The 19,126-nt window shown below is 57.7% G+C and overlaps 1 protein-coding gene across 2 annotated transcripts in view; it reads left to right on the forward strand.

Moving 5' to 3' along the window:
- LOC123953986 (splicing factor SWAP) overlaps window positions 1-10,523 on the forward strand; it is a 67,071-nt gene extending 56,548 nt beyond the window's left edge. For both annotated transcript variants that reach the window (XM_046024498.1, XM_046024499.1), the window contains exons 16-18: window positions 8,718-8,882; window positions 9,930-10,002; window positions 10,213-10,523. In XM_046024498.1, coding sequence (XP_045880454.1) covers window positions 8,718-8,882; window positions 9,930-10,002; window positions 10,213-10,278 — 304 coding nt within the window. In that variant the 3' untranslated portion in view covers window positions 10,279-10,523. The remainder of the gene's footprint in view (window positions 1-8,717; window positions 8,883-9,929; window positions 10,003-10,212) is intronic.
- The last annotated feature ends 8,603 nt before the right edge of the window (window positions 10,524-19,126 follow it).

Raw genomic sequence — 19,126 nt, forward strand, 5'->3', positions numbered from 1 at the left:
ATGGTTGCGGGACGCTAGAGAGACCCGCTGCCGCGTCCACTACGGTAGGCCTCTCAGCCAGGACGCCTGGCCCCAGCCTCCGACTCCCGGCCCGCCAGCATCCCCAGCCCCTCCAGTGAGAGAGCACCACCAAGTCATAGCACGGAAAGTCCTGGCACCCTGCCCCCGTGACAGGACACGTCTGGGCCATGTGGGCCTGTCTGGGGCCTGCTGGTGCGCCTGCCAGGAGCATGGTGGTGGACAGGGCCACTGCCAGGTGTTTCCATCTCAGCCATAGGGCACTGCGAGGGCATCATCTCGCATGGGGGCTGCCACCCCACGGCCTCCCATCACTCATTGTTCCTTTCTCCCCGAAGGGAAGAGCTCTTACTTCTCATGTCGTTGCATGGGAGCAAGCCCAGGCCCCAGCTCAGGTAGCTGGACGAGGAGCATCGTTCTCCCCATGACAGACCTGCCCAGAGGAGGCGGGGGGCAGGGGGTTGTGCGTGTCTTTGCTCCGGTTTCGTGACTGCTTCCGCGTGTATGTGAATTGGGACACTCGGGGTTCCTGAGCCTCCCAGACAACACACCTGAATGACAGGTGTCAGGGGCCCTGCCCTCCCCAGGTCCTGCCTGTCTGTGGAGGACACAGGTTGAGCAGCCTCCGGGGCCCCTTTGCAGCGGGGCTCATCGCGGCCGCAGCTCTGGAAAGACGTTCCTAATAGGGAAGGGGGCCTGCAGTCTGCTCGCTGGCGAAGTGTGATCTTTCTCTGGAAGCCGCGGAGTCCTCGCAGGGGTGCAGGCGGCAGAGCCGGCAGATAGGCTCGCCACACAGGCCGAGTGCGCTCCGCCCGAGGCCCTGCTGCCACGTGTGGCACCCGCCCTGGCCTGGACAGCATGATGGGCTCCAGGTCCATTTCCTGTTGTACTCCTTGCCCTCATCACTGTTGAACATTTGAAATTCATTGTCACCTCCAGTGTATGTAAAGGGCATGGTCTAAAATTAATTCTGCAACAAAAGATCTCTCCCCACAGAAGCATTCCGGCTTTGGCCTCAAATTAACCTTTGCTTTCAAGGAGCCGTCTCAGGAGAAGGCGGCGGTTCTGTCAGGAATCGTGAGAACTTGTTTGATCGCTGGAGCTTTAATGAGTTGTGCGAAGCAAGTGACAGCTCCACTGACCGCAGAGCTGCGCTCCCTGCCTGGTCGGGTGGGATTCCCCCAAGCGCCTGACCCCAGGCAGTGGGAGGCTATGCTGGGTCCAGTGGGGCCAGGAGAGGGCACGTGTGCAGCCACAGGTCCAAGCCCGTGAACCCAGCAGTCACCGCTCCCCTGCAGCCTTCCACGCAGAGCAGGGGTGAAGCCACTCCTTTCCCGTGGCAGCAGGGGGCCCGTTCACCACCCCCCTCGAGTTGAAGGATCATCTCTACAAGCTGATCTGAGTGCCCCTTTCACTGACTTCTTGTTTCAAAATTTTTTTGGTTTACCAGATAGTTTTACACTCACCGTTGAAAACAGTGCAGGGAGCGTGCATGTGGGCTTGTCAGCCCGACTAAGCAGGGTCATCCTCTCCGGCTGCCTCTCCTTCCCTCCCGACCTCTCTCCTGCCCCTGCCTGTGTGTCCCGTGACTTGGACTTGTCTTACTGCGTGACCGTGGGTGGGTTGGTGGGAAACATTTTGGCAGGAGCTCCACAAGAGTGACATGTCACTTCCTTTGTGTCACACCAGCTGCCTGTCCCATCGTCAGTGACGCTGCACGCCCCACACAGGTCATCAGGTGATGGCACCGACATGCCACGCGAACACCCCACTGGCCTTAGCGTTCACTGACGCAAAACTGGTTTGCACAGTGGTCACGGCCAAGTGGTGCCTTTCAAATTCTGTCTTCTCTACAGAAGACACACGCCCCTCGCTTTTGTGTCTCTGTGGACTTCGGGTTTAGGGTTTGTGTTTTTGTTGGTGCCGTGTGAATCCATTTCCAGTATCACTCTGACAGCGAACATTCACCCCACATGTGGCCCCTTGGTTCTTGAAGCACTTTGTTGCTTTTTGGCCCCAAATATTCCAGGCCTTGCCAGTGCTTTCCCTGCCCCAGCCTGGGGGTCCGCTGTTTGTCCAAGGATCCTTGGTTCCTTGTACTGAGCTTTTGAAGATCAAGATGTGGTTACAGTGAACTTTTTTAAAGAGTAGAATCCATGTGAATGGCCACATTGTACCACAGCACACCTCGCAGGGCACCCGTGCTCTTATTAGAGTGAATAGTACATGTTGCTTGGGCTGGTTGGCCACGGACCGCTTTCACTTAGCGCTACACTGGGCACATCTGTGAGCATCAAGTGACACCCGCCGTGGCAGGCTCTTACATGCTAAATGTTGCCCATCCACAGTGTACTTCGTCAGCGAAGCCCGCGTGTCTTCGTTCCCTTGGGCAGCCACTGCCAAGGAAAAGGAGTTAAAAGCCAGGAGAGGACATAAGGCAGAACCTTAAAATTGCTTGAAGAGGGACGCCTGGGTGGCTCAGTGGGTTGAGCCTCTGCCTTTGGCTCAGGTCATAATCTCAGGGTCTTGGGGTCGAACCCCGCATCGGGCTCCCTGCTCCGCGGGGGGTCTGCTTCTCCCTCTCCCTCTACCCTTCCCCCTGTTCATTCTCTCTCTCTCTGTGTGTGTCTCTCTCTCTCAGGTAAATAAATGAAATCTTTAAAAAAAAAAAGTGGGGAAGGAGAGGAAAAAGAGTGAATGGACAACAGAAAACAAGAGGAACGTAGACTCAGCACAGCCCTTGCAAACATGTGTATTGAGTGCGGGCAGACGGAGAATAATGAGAGGGCAGAGGGTTTAGACTGCGCTACAACAAAACCGAATGCTAAGCTGCTTGCAGAGAGGTTTTCAGTGTGCAAGTAGGTTAAAAAGATGAGGAGAGAGAAGCATGCCATGCTCAGCAGAAGCGGAGGGGGGCCAGCCTCATGCCGACGGGCTCCTCTGGGTGGGCCCCCCGCGGAAGCACTTTCAGATGCTCGCAGCAGGGCGCCTGGGTGGCACAGTCCACCAAGCTTCCGACTCTTGATTTCAGCTCAGGTCCTGATCTCTCAGGGTTGTGAGATGAAGCCCCATGGCCGTCTTCGTGCTGGGCGTGGAGCCTGCTTAAGATTCTCTCTCTCCCTCTGCCCTGCCCCGACTCGTGTGTGCGCACTCTCTCACGCTCTCTTTCTCTTTCTCTCAAAAACACTAAGTAGAAGGGGCACCTGGGTGGCTCAGTTAAGCGTCTGCCTTCAGCTCAGGTCATGATCTCAGGGTCCTGGGATCCAGTTTCTAACTGGGCTCCTTGCTCAGCGGGGAGCCTGCCTCTCCCCCTGCCTGCTCTGCGGGCTGCTCCCCCACCTTGTGCTCTCTCGCTTGCTCTGACACATGAATAAAACAAAATAGTAAGAAGAAGAAATAAAATACTTGAAGCAACACTGAGAGAATTAGGGACAGGCAGACAACCAGACCGTGCAGATATGGAAACTGTACACAGCCACGTGCTAGCTTGTCTCCTGTGCTGTTGCAGAAGGCTCTGGAAGTCCCCGGAGACTCAGGTGGTGCAGACTATGTTCCCTTACCATGTGGCAGCAAGTCTAAAAATCTATAAAAAGATACCTGGAAAATCCCCAAATATTGGGAAGTTAATACATTTTTAAATTACCCATAGGTCAAATACAAAAATCACGGGGGAAAAAAGATATTTTTAAATGATAGTGAAAATGTTACAGCCAAATCTGTGGGCTCATTTGGCTAGAAGGAAGTTAGTAGCTTTATGTTTGTATCAGAGAAGAAAAAAGGTCTAAGAATAATGATCTAATCTTCTGTCTTAAGAAGCTAGAAAAATAAATAAAATCTTTTTAAAAAAAAAGGAACCTAAAAAAATAACAAATTATACCCAAAGTAGGTAGAAGCAAAGAAATAATAAAGGTAAGATCAGAAATCAAGAAAATAGGGGCGCCTGGGTGGCTCAGTGGGTTAAGCCTCTGCCTTTGGCTCAGGTCATGATCTCAGGGTCCTGGGATCCAGCTCCACGGCGAGCCTGCTTCCCTCTCTCTCTCTCTACCTGCCTCTCTGCCTACTTGTGATCTGTCTGCCAAATACATAAATAAAAACTTAAAAAAAAAAGAAATCAGGAAAATAGAAAAATGCATATCTTAAAATTTGTGTGGAACAGAAGATCTCGATTAGTCAAAGCAATCAGGAAAAAAAACAAAGTTGGTGGCATCACAATTCCAGACTTCAAGCTCTGTTACAAAGCTGTTGTCATCGAGACGGCATGGTACTGGCCCAAAAACAGACACATAGATCCATGGAACAGAACAGAAAGCTCAGAAGTGGACCCTTAGCTCTATGGTCAACTAATCTCCGACAAAGCAGGAAAGAACGTCCAGTGGAAGAGGAACAGTCTCTTCAATAAATGGTGCTGAACACGGGACAGCTACATGCAGAAGAATGAAACTGGACCCATTTGCTTACACCACACACAAGAACAGACTCAAAATGGATGAAAGACCTCAGTATGAGACAGGAATCCATCCAGAGGAGAACACAGGCAGCAACCTCTGTGACCTCAGCCTTAGCAACATCTTCCTAGAAACATCACCAAAAGCAAGGGAAACAAAGGCAAAAATGAGCTATTGGGACTTCATCAAGATCAAAAGCTTTTGCATAGCAAAGGAAAAAGTCAACAAAACCAAAAGACAACCGACAGAATGGGAAAAGATATTTGCAAATGACGTATCAGATAAAGGGCTAGTATCCAAAATCTGTCAAGAACTGATACAATTCAACACCTCCCCCCACCAAAAATAATCCAATTTAAAACTGGGCAGAAGGTTACCATAGTGGCTTCACTGCTGGTGGGAATGCACGTGTTGCAGCCACTCTGTAAACCAGCATGGAGGGTCCTCAAGATGTTAAATATAGAAAAATTACAATCAGGTCGTGTCATTATTGGGTATTTACCCAGAGAAAATGAAAATCCTGACTGGAGACGACACGTGCGCCCGTATTTATCTATTTATCGCAGCAATATTTGCAACAGCTGAACTCGAAGAAGCTGCTCCTGTTGGCCGATGAGTGGATGAAGAAGGCACGGTCTGTACCAGGGAATATTGCGTGGCCCTGGAAGAGGAATGAACTCTTGCCATTTGCAGTGATGTGGATGGAGCTAGAGGGTATTGTGCTGAGCGAAATAAGTCAGAAAGACAACTACCACAGGATTTTACTCGTCTGTGGAATTGCAGAAACGAGCAGACCCACAGTGCAGAGAACAAACTGGTTGCCACCACCAGGGCCCAGGAGGTCGTGGGCTGAAGGCGTCCTGGGGACAGAAGGCCCAGCACAGGGAGTCCAGTCGGAGTTGTTGGTGACAGAGGGCAGCTACACTTGTAAGCACAGTATCACACACTCGCGTGGAGGTTGGAAACTAGTGTGACACTGTGTGTCGTCTGTACGTGGCCTCTTTTAAAGAGAGGAGGGGAGAAAGTAGGAAACAGACTAACGGTAAAACTGAAAAATGGTTCTTTGAAAATGGTCAAGGGGCGCCTGGGTGGCTCAGTGGATTAAAGCCTCTGCCTTCGGCTCAGGTCATGATCCCAGGGTCCTGGGATCAAGTCCCACATCGGGCTCTCTGCTCAGCAGGGAGCCTGCTTCCCCCTCTCTCTCTGCCTGTTTCTCTGCCTACTTGTGATCTCTCTGTCAAATAAATCTTTAAAAAAAGAAAAGAAAATGGTCAAAAACCAATGTCTTCCTTTAGGTTGATCAAGAGTGAAAGAGCCTACAGACATTAAAAGGAGAATAAGGAAATTTGTTTCTGGTTAGTTTGGCAACTTGGGTGAAATGAACGAATTCCTGAAAGATACAAGTGACCACGCTGTCACCAGAAGAAATAATCTAAATAACCGTGTCTGCCGAAGAATTTATGTACCATTTAAAACCACCAGACTCCAGACCCAGATGGTTTCCATCATTAAATTCTAACAAGTGTTCAAGGGCAAGGAGAGACCAGTTTATAGACCATCTTGAAAGAACACGGGAACACTTGGCAGCTTACGGTGTGAGGCTCCGTGGCGGGGGCTCCTGCAGACCTAGGCCAGCGGGCGTGTCAGGAGGGGCGTGCACATGTGCAGAAGGGCGTGTGTGTTCACAGACCAAAATGCTCAGGTGCAGAGGTGGAGAGACCCACGGGGCGTCTGCAGTCGGCGCCCAGCAGCATAGTGCAAGGAGACGCGTCCCAGCCGAGTGGGTCTGAGGACTGCGGGTCCGTTAGCGCCCACCGGCAACCCTGGTAAGTCACTGTTCAGAGTCAGGGAGAAAAGTCCCAGGACGTCCCGGCAGAGGCAGGAGAGCTGTCAGACACATGCTTCACCCACTCACTAAAAAGAAAAGGAGACACAGCCCTGAGCAAAGGGAGTCGGAGGAAGCGTCTAGCGGGGATGGGGGTGCACTGGCCGCCCCCAGGACCAGCAGCCGGCCGCCGAGACAGCGGGGCGAGAACAGGGTAGAAAGGCAGGAGGACTGGAAAGGAAGTGTTTCCTTCCGCAATCCAGCCTGAAACAGTGGGGAAGGTAACCATAACCATATCCATGTCAACTTCTCTCTACACTAAAAACCACCAACATTTTTGAGAAATCTCAGAACCGGAAGTACACAGAAAGCCCGTGTTTGTGGATGGAAGGTTGACGTCCCTCAGGTTTCTTCTCCCTGAACTGACCTGTCCACGCCGTGCCGCCCCGGCAGGACTCCATGGGTGGACAGGACGTTCGTGTGTGCATAGGGGGACCTGGAGTGGGCACCGCGGTCTCGCAGAAGAGCAGGTTTAGGGGGACGCTTCCTGCCCACTCCGGACTCGATCCTCCCAGGGAGGTCACGAGCTGACACCCTGAAGCGGAAGGGACGCCCAGCAGGTCGGGACGAGTGCTCTGCCCTGGACCTCGCTCCCGCAGCTGGCTGTCCCGGCTGTCGCAAGGGAGGACGGCCACACGGTCCGCAGGCACACAGCTGAGCTCGGGGAGGGTCCCGCACTCCTGGAAGGTCCCCGCCAGCGGAGAACCCCACACAGAGGGAGGAGAGCGCTCGTCGCATGTGTCTCTGCCAAGGCCCGTGTCCATTAGAAGCAACCCGACTGAGGAGCCGGCGGTGACCAGAGTTCACGAAACAGTCCACGGACGTGGCCTCCAGATTTGGCCTCCGAAGAGCAGCCGAGCGTGCTGGCCTCTTTCAGGTTCAACACGGGGTGGCCGCAGCGGGGACCAGCAATGGGGTCATGGGGCTCCGGGAGCAGCGGGCCACTTCCTGCGACACCGAGCACTGGCCCCACTGCCCCACGGTCCTTCCCGCCACTCACCTGCCGGCAACATTCGTCCTTGGGAGGACCTGATCTGTCATTGCCACAGTGGGCAGCAGTGCACACGTCTGCGCCCAGGAGAGAGCACAGTCGTGGCAGCAGGTCGCACACTCCTCGGCATGCCCGAGTGTCCGACGACTTCCTCGGTGTGCACATGGGCCTCTGCGCGAGAGCACCGTGGGGAGCCCGGGGGCAGTGCGTGCGGGTGTGTGGACAGGCCGTGGGGTCCCCAGGTGGGGAAGGGTCTGGGAGCCGCTCTGCCTCTCAGAGGCGCCGAGCAGAGTGGGCCATGTGGGCTGACCCTGGCCGTCATGCTCGTGAAGACACGCAGGTGCCTACCGTCGTGAGTCCCATCACCCACAGGACCCACGTAGGCACATGGGAGGGTCTCACGACGGCACTGACCGCACATAGACTCCCCAGCAAGTACTCGGTTGCCTCCGGTCACTTGTCTGTCATGTGTGAGGGGGCATAGTTTCCAAACAGCAGTGACCATCGTTTCCAGAGGAAGCAGAGAGGCCACGAGCAAGGAGGCCTGGTGCCCATCTGGGCCTCCCATATATGTTCCTTTTCCTTCTGAAATGTTCTCTGGGGAGTCACAGGAGGGTCACAAGGCAGTGTGTGCACTGGAGCTTTGCCAGCTGGAGTGTGGGGAGCAGGCTGTGTCTGCAAGGGGACGAGGGACCAAGGGCCCTGGAGGGGGACATGGGCCCTGTTAGCTGCTGGGTGAGCGGGGACGGGCTCTGCAGTCCCGGGGAGTTCAGGTCAGGGAGCAGGAGCGGCTGTACGTGCGCACGGCCCCAGCTGGGATCCTCCCCACGTCGTGCGAGGAGGAGTCGTCCTCGCATCGACACAGACAGGCTGCATGAACGGTGCTTGGTGACTCTCCTTTGGTTTTTTTTTTTTTTTTTTTTTAAAGATTTAATTTATTTATTTGAAAGACAGAGATCACAAGTAGGCAGAGAGGCAGGCAGAGAGAGGAAGGAAAGCAGGCTCCCTGCTCAGCAGAGAGCCCGATGTGGGGCTCAATCCCAGGACCCTGGGATCATGACCTGAGCCGAAGGCAGAGGCTTAACCCACTGAGCCACCCAGGCGCCCCTCCTTTGGTTTTTTAAATGCAGATAAAGTGCTGACCGCGTTTCAAACCCCATAGGCCTCTTGAAACGGGGGACAGACCTCCTACTGGGGAGGGGGACGGGCTTCCTTCCTTCCAGTGTGTGACTTGCTGCATCTGTCAGTTGCAAGCTAAGTAAAACGTGCACAGCTTTCAAAAGGAGTTAGCCAACCCCACCAGCTGGCCCTGGGAAGACGCTCGAAACTGCTCCTGCAGAGTCTGCAGTGTCTTGGTCTGAAGCCACTTTCCTTGCAGAAGCCCCCACGAGAAGAAGAAGAAGAGGCGCTCGCGGTCCCGGACCGAGTCCAAGGCTGGATCCCAGTCGGCATCCCCGAGCAAGCAGGCCACACGCCGGCACACGGCCCACTCGGCCAGCATCTCTCCCGTGGAGAGTCGGGGCTCCAGCCAGGAGCGCTCCAGGTAAGCCCACCCTGAGCCTGGCCTGGGCTCCCCGCACGCAGCTGCTCGGAACTGGGCTCAGACCTCGGCAGCGCCGGTTCGGAAGCTGCCCCCGGTGCCCTGGCTCTAGCAGAAGGAGTCCCCGCATAGCGGCCCTCTCAGTGGTGGTCTCTGGGGTGAGCTGCCCCCCCCCCCAGGTGCTGGCTAGAGGACTCCCCACTGTCTGATCCGCTGGGAAATGGTGCCTGGTGTGACCACAGCTGTTCTGAAACCACCAACAATGGCGCCTTTGTCCTCAGCAAGGGCCGCCTGGGGCGGGCGTGGCCCCAGCTGCAGAGCCCGGCGTGATCCCGGAGACGGCAGGCGTTGGGGTAGGTGGTGAGCGGGACCCAGCCCCCTCACCCCACTCACCCTAGGCCACAGGCGTCAGGGGTCGAACATCAGAGTCCACAGCTGACTGTCATGTGAGCAGCCTACCAGTGGCACGGATGTACATGTCCTCGATGCCTGTGGCCGTCAGGAAGCATTTACTAGATGCCCCTGCTGCCCACCCACCCAGAGCTGGGCAGGGGCTCCGGAGCCACTGGTTCAGGGGTGAGGCTCTGTCACTGTTGGTTACAGACCTGCTGCCTTCGTCCATGTGGGTCGCGGGCCCCGAAACTAGAGGATGGGTTCGTAGGTAGCAGGCGCACAGCCAGCTCCCAGGTTGGGTCGCAACCTGAGACGTGGCTCTGCAGGTACAGAGGAGTGTGTGTGGTGGCCGCCGAGGCCAGAGTCAGGCACGCGACCTGGAGTGCGCATACCTCACGGGGTTGCCAGTCCGAGCACCTCCGGCTTCCGCCACTTCTGTCCTGTTGTCGTCATCACTACCCGTGGCTCACAGGGTGTTCATGGGAAGTGCTCTTGGCATTAGGCTACAGTTTACAAAAAATTTCAAGTGTCTATAACATGAAACGTGAACGCAGAATACGTATTTCTAACATTGGCATCTTTAAACACGCTAGTAACAGTTAACGACAGCACGTCTAAGTGTTTTTCAAGACTGTGACCTCTCTCTGTTCATATTAGGGGAGTTTCTCAGGAAAAAGATGGCCAGATCTCCTCGGCAATTGTCTCCTCCGTGCAGAGCAAAATAACTCAGGTAAAGTCGCACCCCCCTTCTCCAGGAGGCTGGCTTTCCCTTGGCGCCCCCATCTCGCCCCTGCCAGTGGGCCCTGACTGACGCTGGAGGGCTGCGGTGTCCCCAACCAGGCTGTCCCACCGACATGTTCGTGGGGCGCTCCTGTACCCATCGTCCGCATGCTGGGTCTCAGCGGGAAGCCACAGGGACCCCGTGCATCTCTCCATGCAGGATCTCATGGCCAAAGTGAGGGCGATGCTCGCCGCTTCTAAGAACATGCAGACCAGTGCCTCCTGAGACGCGGGCATCGCGCTCGCCCAGCGCCCGGGCTGCAGGGGCTGGAGAGCCAGGACGCTTCCGCGCACATAGACCCGTCCACATTCTCCCCCAGGACTCCCCTGGGCAGTTGGTGGTTTTTGTAAATTAATTTTTGATGACATTTTCAGTTTAAGATTTTTGACCAGCAGTCTCTTACCTGTATATTTGTAAATAATATCATGTTTCTGTGAAAATGTATTATCAAATAAAATGGGAGGAAAACACCTTTTCTAGCTAGCGACTGTGGGGCAGTTTCTTCCTTGTTTGGCTGTGAGTGAGTTTTCACCATTTGTCATCTGTCCTGGGTCTCCCGTCGCGTCCTGACAGGCAGCGGCCTGGCGGCGATGGGCGGACACATCCCAGCCTGGGCAGCAGGAGGAGCAGGTACCTGCGGTCCCTCCTGAGCCACCCCCACGTCCTCTGCGGAGACCGTGTGTCTCCACCTGAGCCCTGCACAGCTCAGCCCCCCGGTTCCCGGTGCTGGGCAGGCATCCTCCTCGGGCAGGAAAGTGTGGACTTGCTGCCTCACCCGGGGTCTCGGGCACTGTGGGTGCCAGCAGGCCGGGTCTCGCAGGAGACACTGTTCCTGGTCCAGTTTTAGTCAAAACACCAAACACGAGGTCTTAACGACAGTGGCCAGAGGTTCAGAACGGCTTTGCTGCAGTCTGTTGCCCGTGCGCGCGCCCCACCATGCGCGTCCACGGCCCAGTCATCAGGGTTCCGCCTGCTTCCCTGGAGCTCCTTCTGCCCCAGATGGTCGGGAGGGGCTAGCAGCGGGTCTTTGGGGGCCCCCAGCCGGGGGACGGGTGCAGAGCAGAGGAGGAAGCCCCCGCCCACTGCCAGGTGTCTGTCAGGATGTGTGTGTCCACTGGCCAGCGTCTGGACACACAGTGCTCAGCCTCGCATACTGCTCTGGACTCTGTCTTCTGAGCCTTCCAGACGCACCGCGGTGGCTCGAAGGGACCGGCCCTGCCCTGTCTCCTTTTACCAGTCCTGCTGCTGTCCCCCACTGGAATGCGCCAGGAATCAGCCTGCGGCCTGCCGGCGGCTTTAGCTGCAGAGCGGGTCCCTGGCTGTGCGAGGACGGTGGCAGCTTTGAGTTCAATGGGAACACATGCTGTCCAGAAGGCTCTTCCCCAACCCGTCTGCGTGCCCTTGTGCTCCCTCCCCACGGCGGTGTGACCTCAGACGCTGTCTCTGATGCGTCATTTCTTAATCGGGGTGACGTGGAGCAGCTTCTCTCAGAAACATCCACTTGTGTTTTCTTCTGCCGAGCAGACCCTGTGCCGGGGCTGCCTGTCACTCAGCATCTGCCTGTGTCCCGGCGCTCCAAGTGTCCCGCTGAGTCCTTTCTGCACCGTTTATTTTTGTTTAAATAATCTTTTTCTAATTTTTCCCTTGTTTTCGGTTGCAGGTTCCTTGTTTTTGTGCAGACATTGCTTTTATAGGTAGCTGTACGTTTTTCTCATGGCCTCGTTTATAGAGGCCACGTTCAACAGTCTCGTTTCCCCTTGAAGGAACCAGAAGTGAGTGTGGATGGGGAGGGAGTCGTGGGGGCCGACACAGCAGGACAGCCACGGCGCTCAGCGTTGGCCATGTGTCCCCAGCGGTGTCCGCGGTTGGACCCGGGTCTGACCCGGTGTCTGGGAGCGCACTGGGGATACCCCGGCTTTGCATAGTCGCTAGCAGCATGCCCCGGAGAGCCCACCAGACAGGCACGAGCCATGGGGATTGTGCTTGGGGGCTGCCACACTGGGACGTGCGAAGGGCCCCACACACAGGCTTCCTGGCCCCTCCCAGGTCCCCTGCTGAGCCTCCACGGGGCGCTGGCTGCAGTGGGGGTGCCGGGACACGGGGCCGTGTGGTGGGACGCATCTGTCATTCTGCCCCACCACCGCTGAGCCCGCGTGCCAGCCCTAGGCTGTCGTGCTCTGTGGGACGGGAGAGGTAGCCACAGCACCCCTGCCCTCCTGGTCTGTGCCCCCCACCCGACACACTCCCCTCCTGCTCCACACGGGATGGCCTCCACGCAGTCCGCCACAGAGGACACTGCCATCGGCATTGGGTCCAGAGTTTTTCCCATTTAGAAATATCCTCTCAGGATGAATTTGCGGTATTTTTACTGGATTTTTAAAAATATTTATTTGACAGAGATCACAAGTAGGCAGAGAGGCAGGCAGAGAGAGGAGGAGGCAGGCTCCCCGCTGAGCAGAGAGCCCGATGCGGGGCTCGATCCCAGGACCCTGGGATCATGACCTGAGCCGAAGGCAGAGGCTTTAATGCACTGAGCCCCCCAGGCTCCCTTTACTGGATTTATTTTTAAGGCTCTTAAAAATGGGCCAGTGAAATTGTTCTCCAAAACCTCTTGCTGCCTGTTCGCTGTGCGGCCCAATGCCGGCAGATTCCCGCAAATTCTGGGAACAGTCCAGAGCTGCTGGGCTGGCCCCTGATGGAGCGGCACGGAGCCGGCAGGCGGTGGGAAGGACCCAGAACAAGGCCACTCCAGCAGGCGCTTTCCAGGAACGCTGGGGTGGGGTGTTGGCGTGAGCGACCCGTTCACCCTGGTGCACCCTCCCCGCGCCCCTGCACAGACACGGGCAGACCTGCTCTTGGCTGCCCTGCCCCTCCCGCGGCCCTCCTCACACCTGAGGGGGCGCGTCACCCACCAGCTTCCTCTCCTGCTGGGGTGACCGTTGCCTCAGAGCAATTTTGTATCTGACCGTGAACCTCTCCTGTGGTGTCTTCTTAACGAACATCGCGGCACAGCTGTCGATGCGCGTGAGAGCGAGGGCCACCCAACACAGTGCTCTGTGGTGGGGCCTGTCCCCAGCATGGCCCATGCATCACGATGTGGGGGCTGGAGTGGGCCGCAGCCTGCAGATCACCTTCCCTTCTGCCCGCCCCACCGGCGGCATCATCAGTCCTGCGGGCTCAAGCCCAGTGCCTCAGGACCTCCCGCAAGGGACCACGAGTGCCCCGTGGCTCCCTGGGGCCCAGGGGACAGGCAGCCTTGAGAGCCCATGGAGCCCGGGAGCGGCAGCCTTCTCGGGCTTTTCCAAGGGTTGGGATCCAAGCTCTGGCCCAGGCTTTCGGGGGGCGCAGCACGGCATGGCCCCCAGGCGGGAGCGGACGAAGCCCATCAGAACAGGCCAGCCCCCCCCAGGACATCGGGTGCTGCTGTCCAAAGACGGTGGGAAGGATGCAGGCTTCCAAGAACCAACGGTTCACCCCGTCATCCAAGAAACCAGAAGGTCTCCACGAGCTGCTCAGCCTTCACAGGACTTGCCAGGCGGACGGCCGACACCATCTTTCTGTCTTAAGCAGTCTGTGAGGTCGATGTCGAGTGGGCTGTGCAGAGAAGGCGAGCAAGGGGGCATCTCTGAGGCACTGACACAGGGACGGTGACCTGCTAGAGGTAACGTGGTCCGCAGGGGTCCGGGGGCACTGCGGGGTTCTGGGCTGCTGGTGCAAAGGTCCTGAGGTAGGAATGTGCCTGAGTGACAGGGAGAAGCAGAAGGGCAGGGGCTCCAGCCAGTTTAGGTGAGTGGGTGGGGATGAGGAGCCTGGACAGGACCCACAGACCAGACTAGCAGCTGCGATCTGTCTCCTGAGTGCAAGGGGATGCCCCTGATGGGTGAGGCAGAGGGTCCCACCCTGCTCACGTAGGGAAGGCAGCCCTGACTGTGGCTAAGCAGGGCAGGGTGTGTGCAGGGGCAGGTAGGAGGTGTGACAGTGTCCAGGCAGCTGTCCCAAACCGCAGCACCCCACTGTCTCAGCTCTGTGGTTTGAGGTCCTCATGCAGGCTGCATGGTGGCTCCCACTGGATGCTCTGGGGGAGATGCCCCCGCGGCTGCTCCCTCCACTCCCCCTTCTCAGGACACAGTCCCGGACTCGGGAACGCCCCCGCCCTGGGGAAGCCGGACGGTCTCCTCTTGGGATCCATAAGTGGGCTTCCGTCTGCAGCGCCCTCTTCCCAGATCAGCTCACGTTCTCAGGTTGGGGCAGACGTAAATCTGGGGGAACACCGTTTGCCACACTTCAGGGGCCCTAAAGGAAACCCCAAGACCCCAGAGTAGTTGCTGTAGTTCCCAGGAGCGCTGGGCTGAGCAGGGTGTGCGGAGAGAGTCCCCACACCGCGGCCTTCCTGCCCCGGCCGTGCTCCTCCAGGCACCCTTTAGGATGCGCCTGTCGCGTGGGCCTTGTCTCCCGGCCCTGGGACGACACCCCCAGACCCGTCTCCCCAGTCCCAAGACGACACCCCCCGAGCCCGTCTCCCCACCAGCACGGTGTTCACTGGACATTCATCCTGTCGCATGCCCTCAGTGGAACAGTGGTGATCTGTGTTGCCCACAAGCTGGAAACCAAATGTGTACCCTAGAGCAGCGTGTCCTGGTTTGCCGGCAGCGCTCTCGCTTCTGGAAGCCGTTCGGCATCCCTGTGCCGCTCAGACCTGGCAGCCCACAGAAACCTGGCTTTTTGCAGCTCCCCAAGGTGCCGCTCATGCAGCGGGGTCCTGGGTGCAGGGGTCATGAGACAGGGACACAGAGCTCTGGGGCCTGGAGCCGCCCTGACCACTCCCCTGGGGGCGAGCGCACCTGCATGGCATTAGCATCCATCCCCCACTGCAGGATTCAAGAACATTTCACCTCCCCCAGAAGAGCAGTCGCTCCTCCCCCCCAACCTCTGGTGACCAGTCTGTCTGCTGTGGACATAGCACACTGGCCCCACCCACGGTGGGTGCGCCCCCTCCCAGCGGTCCATCCACAGGCCCATGGTGTTTGCGCTCTGCGGCCCTGAACGACCCTGCAGAGACCCTCCCGCTCTGTAGGTCCACGGTTCTTTTTAAATTGGGGGACGTCTTGGTTCCCCCTGCGGAGGGTGGCTGCAAGGACCCACCCAGCGGGGTCCAGGCCTGGGGAGGAGAGGTCGGCCAGGTGCAGAGAGGGGCTTCGGAGCTCCTGGGGGACACGGCCTGGGCATGGGGACCAGCCCTGGGACAGAGGTGTATGGCAGGGCGTGAGGACTGGGCTGTGTCTCTAAGCACAGCAAGACACCAACGGGGACCCTGACTCCCATGGCCACCTCACTCACCCAAGCCCTCCACGCTGGACGCCGCTCCCTGACCTCACACCCTCCCTCTGGGCTGAACTGGCCCCCACTTCGACCCCCATACCACGGGATGTGACTGCGTGCGCAGGGGGACAGGTGATGTGCGGTCCCCCAGGCCGGCCCATCCCACAGGACTGAGTCCCTGCGGAGAGCAGAGCGGGACACAGACACGCATGGGGCAGGATCCCTGAGGACGGGGAGCCATGACAGTGTCTGCAGCCCTGGGGGATGCCAGGGAGGGGCCAGCCCGCCGCTGGGCATGGGACCTGTGCCACGCCTGGACAGGGCCCTGCACCTCTGGACAGTGAGAAGCACACACAAATAATGGGCTGGTACAGCTAGAGACCGGTGAGGTTGTCCCCACGGCGGTGACGTTGCGCTGCTCTCACCGGCCATGATGGCCCCCTTGCCCCTCTGCCCCCTGGTTCAGCGCCCGAGCCCAGAGCAAAGATGGGAGTGGGGGGGGCTGGGACCACCCTGGTCCTGGCCAATCTCTGTCCCCTCCCCCACCCCTCCCCCATCCTTCCCCACCCTTCCCCCCCTTGCCCTCTCTTTCTCCTTCCCTCCCCTCCCCTGTCCTCCCCCCCACTCCTCTCCCCCCCCTTTTCCCCCTCTGCCTCCTCCTTCCTCCCTCTCCCTCCTCCTCCTCCTCTCCCTTCCTCCCCCTCCCCTCTCTCCCTCCCCCCAACCCCTGCCAGGAAAGGTCTTGCTTGAGTGAGCAGAGGGACCCAGCAAAGCCAGCTCCGAAGTCACCACATGAGTCTTCTGCCCATCTGCTCTGAAAGCGGTCACAAAGGCCTGCTCTGTCTAGAGTGGAGGGCAGGGCCTCCCTGGGACAAGAGTCACAGTTTCAGGACATATTTTAATTTTTTTTTAAAAGTCTACTTATTGGGCACCTGGGTGGCTCAATCAGTTGGGCGTCTGCCTTTGGCTCAGGTCATGATCCCCTGGATTCTGGGATGAGCCCCGTGTCCAGCCCCCTGTTGAGTTTCCCACTCAGTTTCCTGCCCCTCCCTCACTCGCTTCCTCCCTCCTCCCTCTCTCTCCCTCCCTCCCTCTCTCTCATGTGCTGTCTCTCTCTCTCTCAAATAAATGAAATCTTTAAAGGAAAAAAAAAAGATCTATTAAATAGAGAGAAGGTGCATGCCAGTGCAGGCTTGTGCAAGAGCGGGTGGGGTTGGGGTGCAGAGGGAGAGCAGAAATCAGGGGTCCAAACCTAACCGACGGAGCCCCCCAAGCGCCCCTTAAGGACTTTTTTTTTTTTAAAGATTTTATTGATTTATTTGGCAGAGAGAGATCACAAGTAGGCAGAGAGGCAGGCAGAGAGAGTGAGAGGGAAGCAGGCTCCCTGCTGAGCAGAGAGCCCGATGCAGGACTCGATCCCAGGACCCTGAGATCATGACCCGAGCCAAAGGCAGCAGCCTAAACCACTGAGCCACCCAGGCGCCCCCTTAAGGACATGTTTTAACATCACCTCCCACTCTGATCCCACGGCCTGGCCTCCTCCCCCTTGGCTCCTCTGACACAGAGGCTGCCCCAGGGACTGGGCACGGGCTGTCCTGCCTCAGCTGAGCTGTCCATCCATGTCCTGTCACTGTCCTGCCCGTCCCCACTGCCACCCTGTCCAACAAGTAAGGGTTCGCGTGGCCACCGTGACACCGAGCACACGCTCACTGGCATAGACACAGTCGGGCTCTCTCTACCCTGAGGCCAGCAGATGGAGCTCAGCTTTGCTGGGGTGAAAGCAGGTTCCCGCGGGGCTCCATGGCTACCGCCGGCAGGGATGACCGCATCCCCAGCTGCTGGCTCACTCGGGCCACTGCTTCCTTTGTTCTGTGACCTGCTGCCTCCTGTAAGGCCCCTGGTGATGACACTGGGCCACCAGACCCTCCAGGACAGTCGCATCCCAAGATCTTTGACTTGATCACGGGACTTTGCAGCCGGTTTGGCCACATGAGGGACCGTGCTCTGGGATCCTGGAGGTTGAGACGGGGCATCTGTGTTGCGCACTTTGCCTGCGTGATTCGTGTCCCCACACAAGGGCAGGGCCAGCGCCCTGCTAGAGTGCAGGCAGGGGCCCAGCCTAAGGGCGCCACCTCCCCTGGAAGTCCCTGTCTTGGAGGAGGGCCCCTCCTTGAGTAAGTCTGCCTTTTCCATCCAACACACGTAGTTAACACTTCTCTTGTTCTCAATTTACTGATTTTCAGTTACACAAGCAAACCAGAAATAGCTGCTCCCGGTAGGAGGGTAAAGCAGGCTGAGAAGCTGAAGGCCTTGCCCCGCCCCCAGCCGTGTGCCCACTGTCCTCCCCGGTCCCTCCAGCAGACCCCAGGCCGAGGATCCCAGGGACAGAGAACACGCCTGGGGCATTAGGGACGGGAAGGGCAAAAGGGGCCCCTGAGAGGCCGTGTCCCTGGAGGGGGCAGGTCACATGCAAGGGCCTGGAGCATCTCCCCGCATCATTCCTGGGCCTGACATTCAGGGCCCGGGCCAGAGAGTGGCAGGGGCAGCGCCCGGTGGAGGACATGGGTAGAACTCTGGTCTGAGTCTGCTCCCTGCCTTCCTGCCTGGAATCCTCACTGCACGCACGCTGGGTTCTCTCCAGAACCTTCCCTCTCACACACACAGAGCCCAGGAAAGCTGCAGCCCCCATCCGTCCAGCTCAGCAAGCCTAAGCTACCATCCCAGGGCTGTCCCTCCTTGCAGGATGTGGGCTGTGGGGGCAGCCCTGAACCAGTCGTGTGGCCCAGAGATGGTAAGGAGGGATGGAGCCATCCTGGCTTCTATGCTCCAGGCGGCAGGGGTCTGCGTCCCAAACCCCTGGGCGGACAGGGGCCAAAGGGGATTTTCTAAAGGAAATTGGAGATGCTAACACCAGAGAAAGGGAGATGGATGGCAGGCAGACAAGGCTGGATCAAGAGCTTGGAAGGATATTATCATTATATGTGCTTGTTGTTTTGTGGGTTTTTTCTGACTTCTCTTCCCACACTTTGTTTTTTTCACCCAACAAGATGTGTGAGTGGCCCCGCTGGGGCACCCCCATCTAGTCCTTTCTTTCTGACTTCCAGGTAGTTCTGTCTTCTGGGTGTGTCTGTCCAGGACACCTCCTTGGTGTTAGAAGAGGCGCCTGCTTCTCTCGCGGGTCACACCCCCGCGCCAGCGATCACAGATCAGAGGACAACACCCTCAACCACGTCCTGGGCCAAGACCGGCACAAGCGACCCAACACGCTGCCCTGCTTTAGTGAGTCAGCCCTGCACGGACCTGCGGGCAGCTTCTGACGGCGAAGTGGTACGTCCTGCCTTCGCCTTCTCGTGCAAAGATGGGAGTGTTTCTCTACGGCAGACACCAACAACGCTAGCCATAGAAAATGTACTTTTTAAATTTTAATAGCTGTTCCCTGATGGCCTTCCAATAAGTCTGTACCCCACCCCCACCCATGGCCCCAAAGTCTCCACTTCCCACACCCTGGGTGCACAATGATATATCACTTTTCCAACATCACCCATCTGACAGTGAAAAGTGGCTGCTCATCGGTACTTGGATTCTGTCCATGTTCAAACGCCAGAATTCAGCAGCAGACTCAAAGAGGGAGCAGCAGCTGGGGTGGCGTGGCTCCCGGCATGAAGTGACACCCCCCCCCAAGCGTGTCCTAGTCCAGCTTCCTCAGATCTCACTGAGGTCGCCAGCCACCATCTAGACCCACCTAAGGTCCATG

Source organism: Meles meles, chromosome 12 (assembly GCF_922984935.1).
Source record: "Meles meles chromosome 12, mMelMel3.1 paternal haplotype, whole genome shotgun sequence".
NCBI classification, from domain to species: Eukaryota; Metazoa; Chordata; class Mammalia; order Carnivora; family Mustelidae; genus Meles; species Meles meles.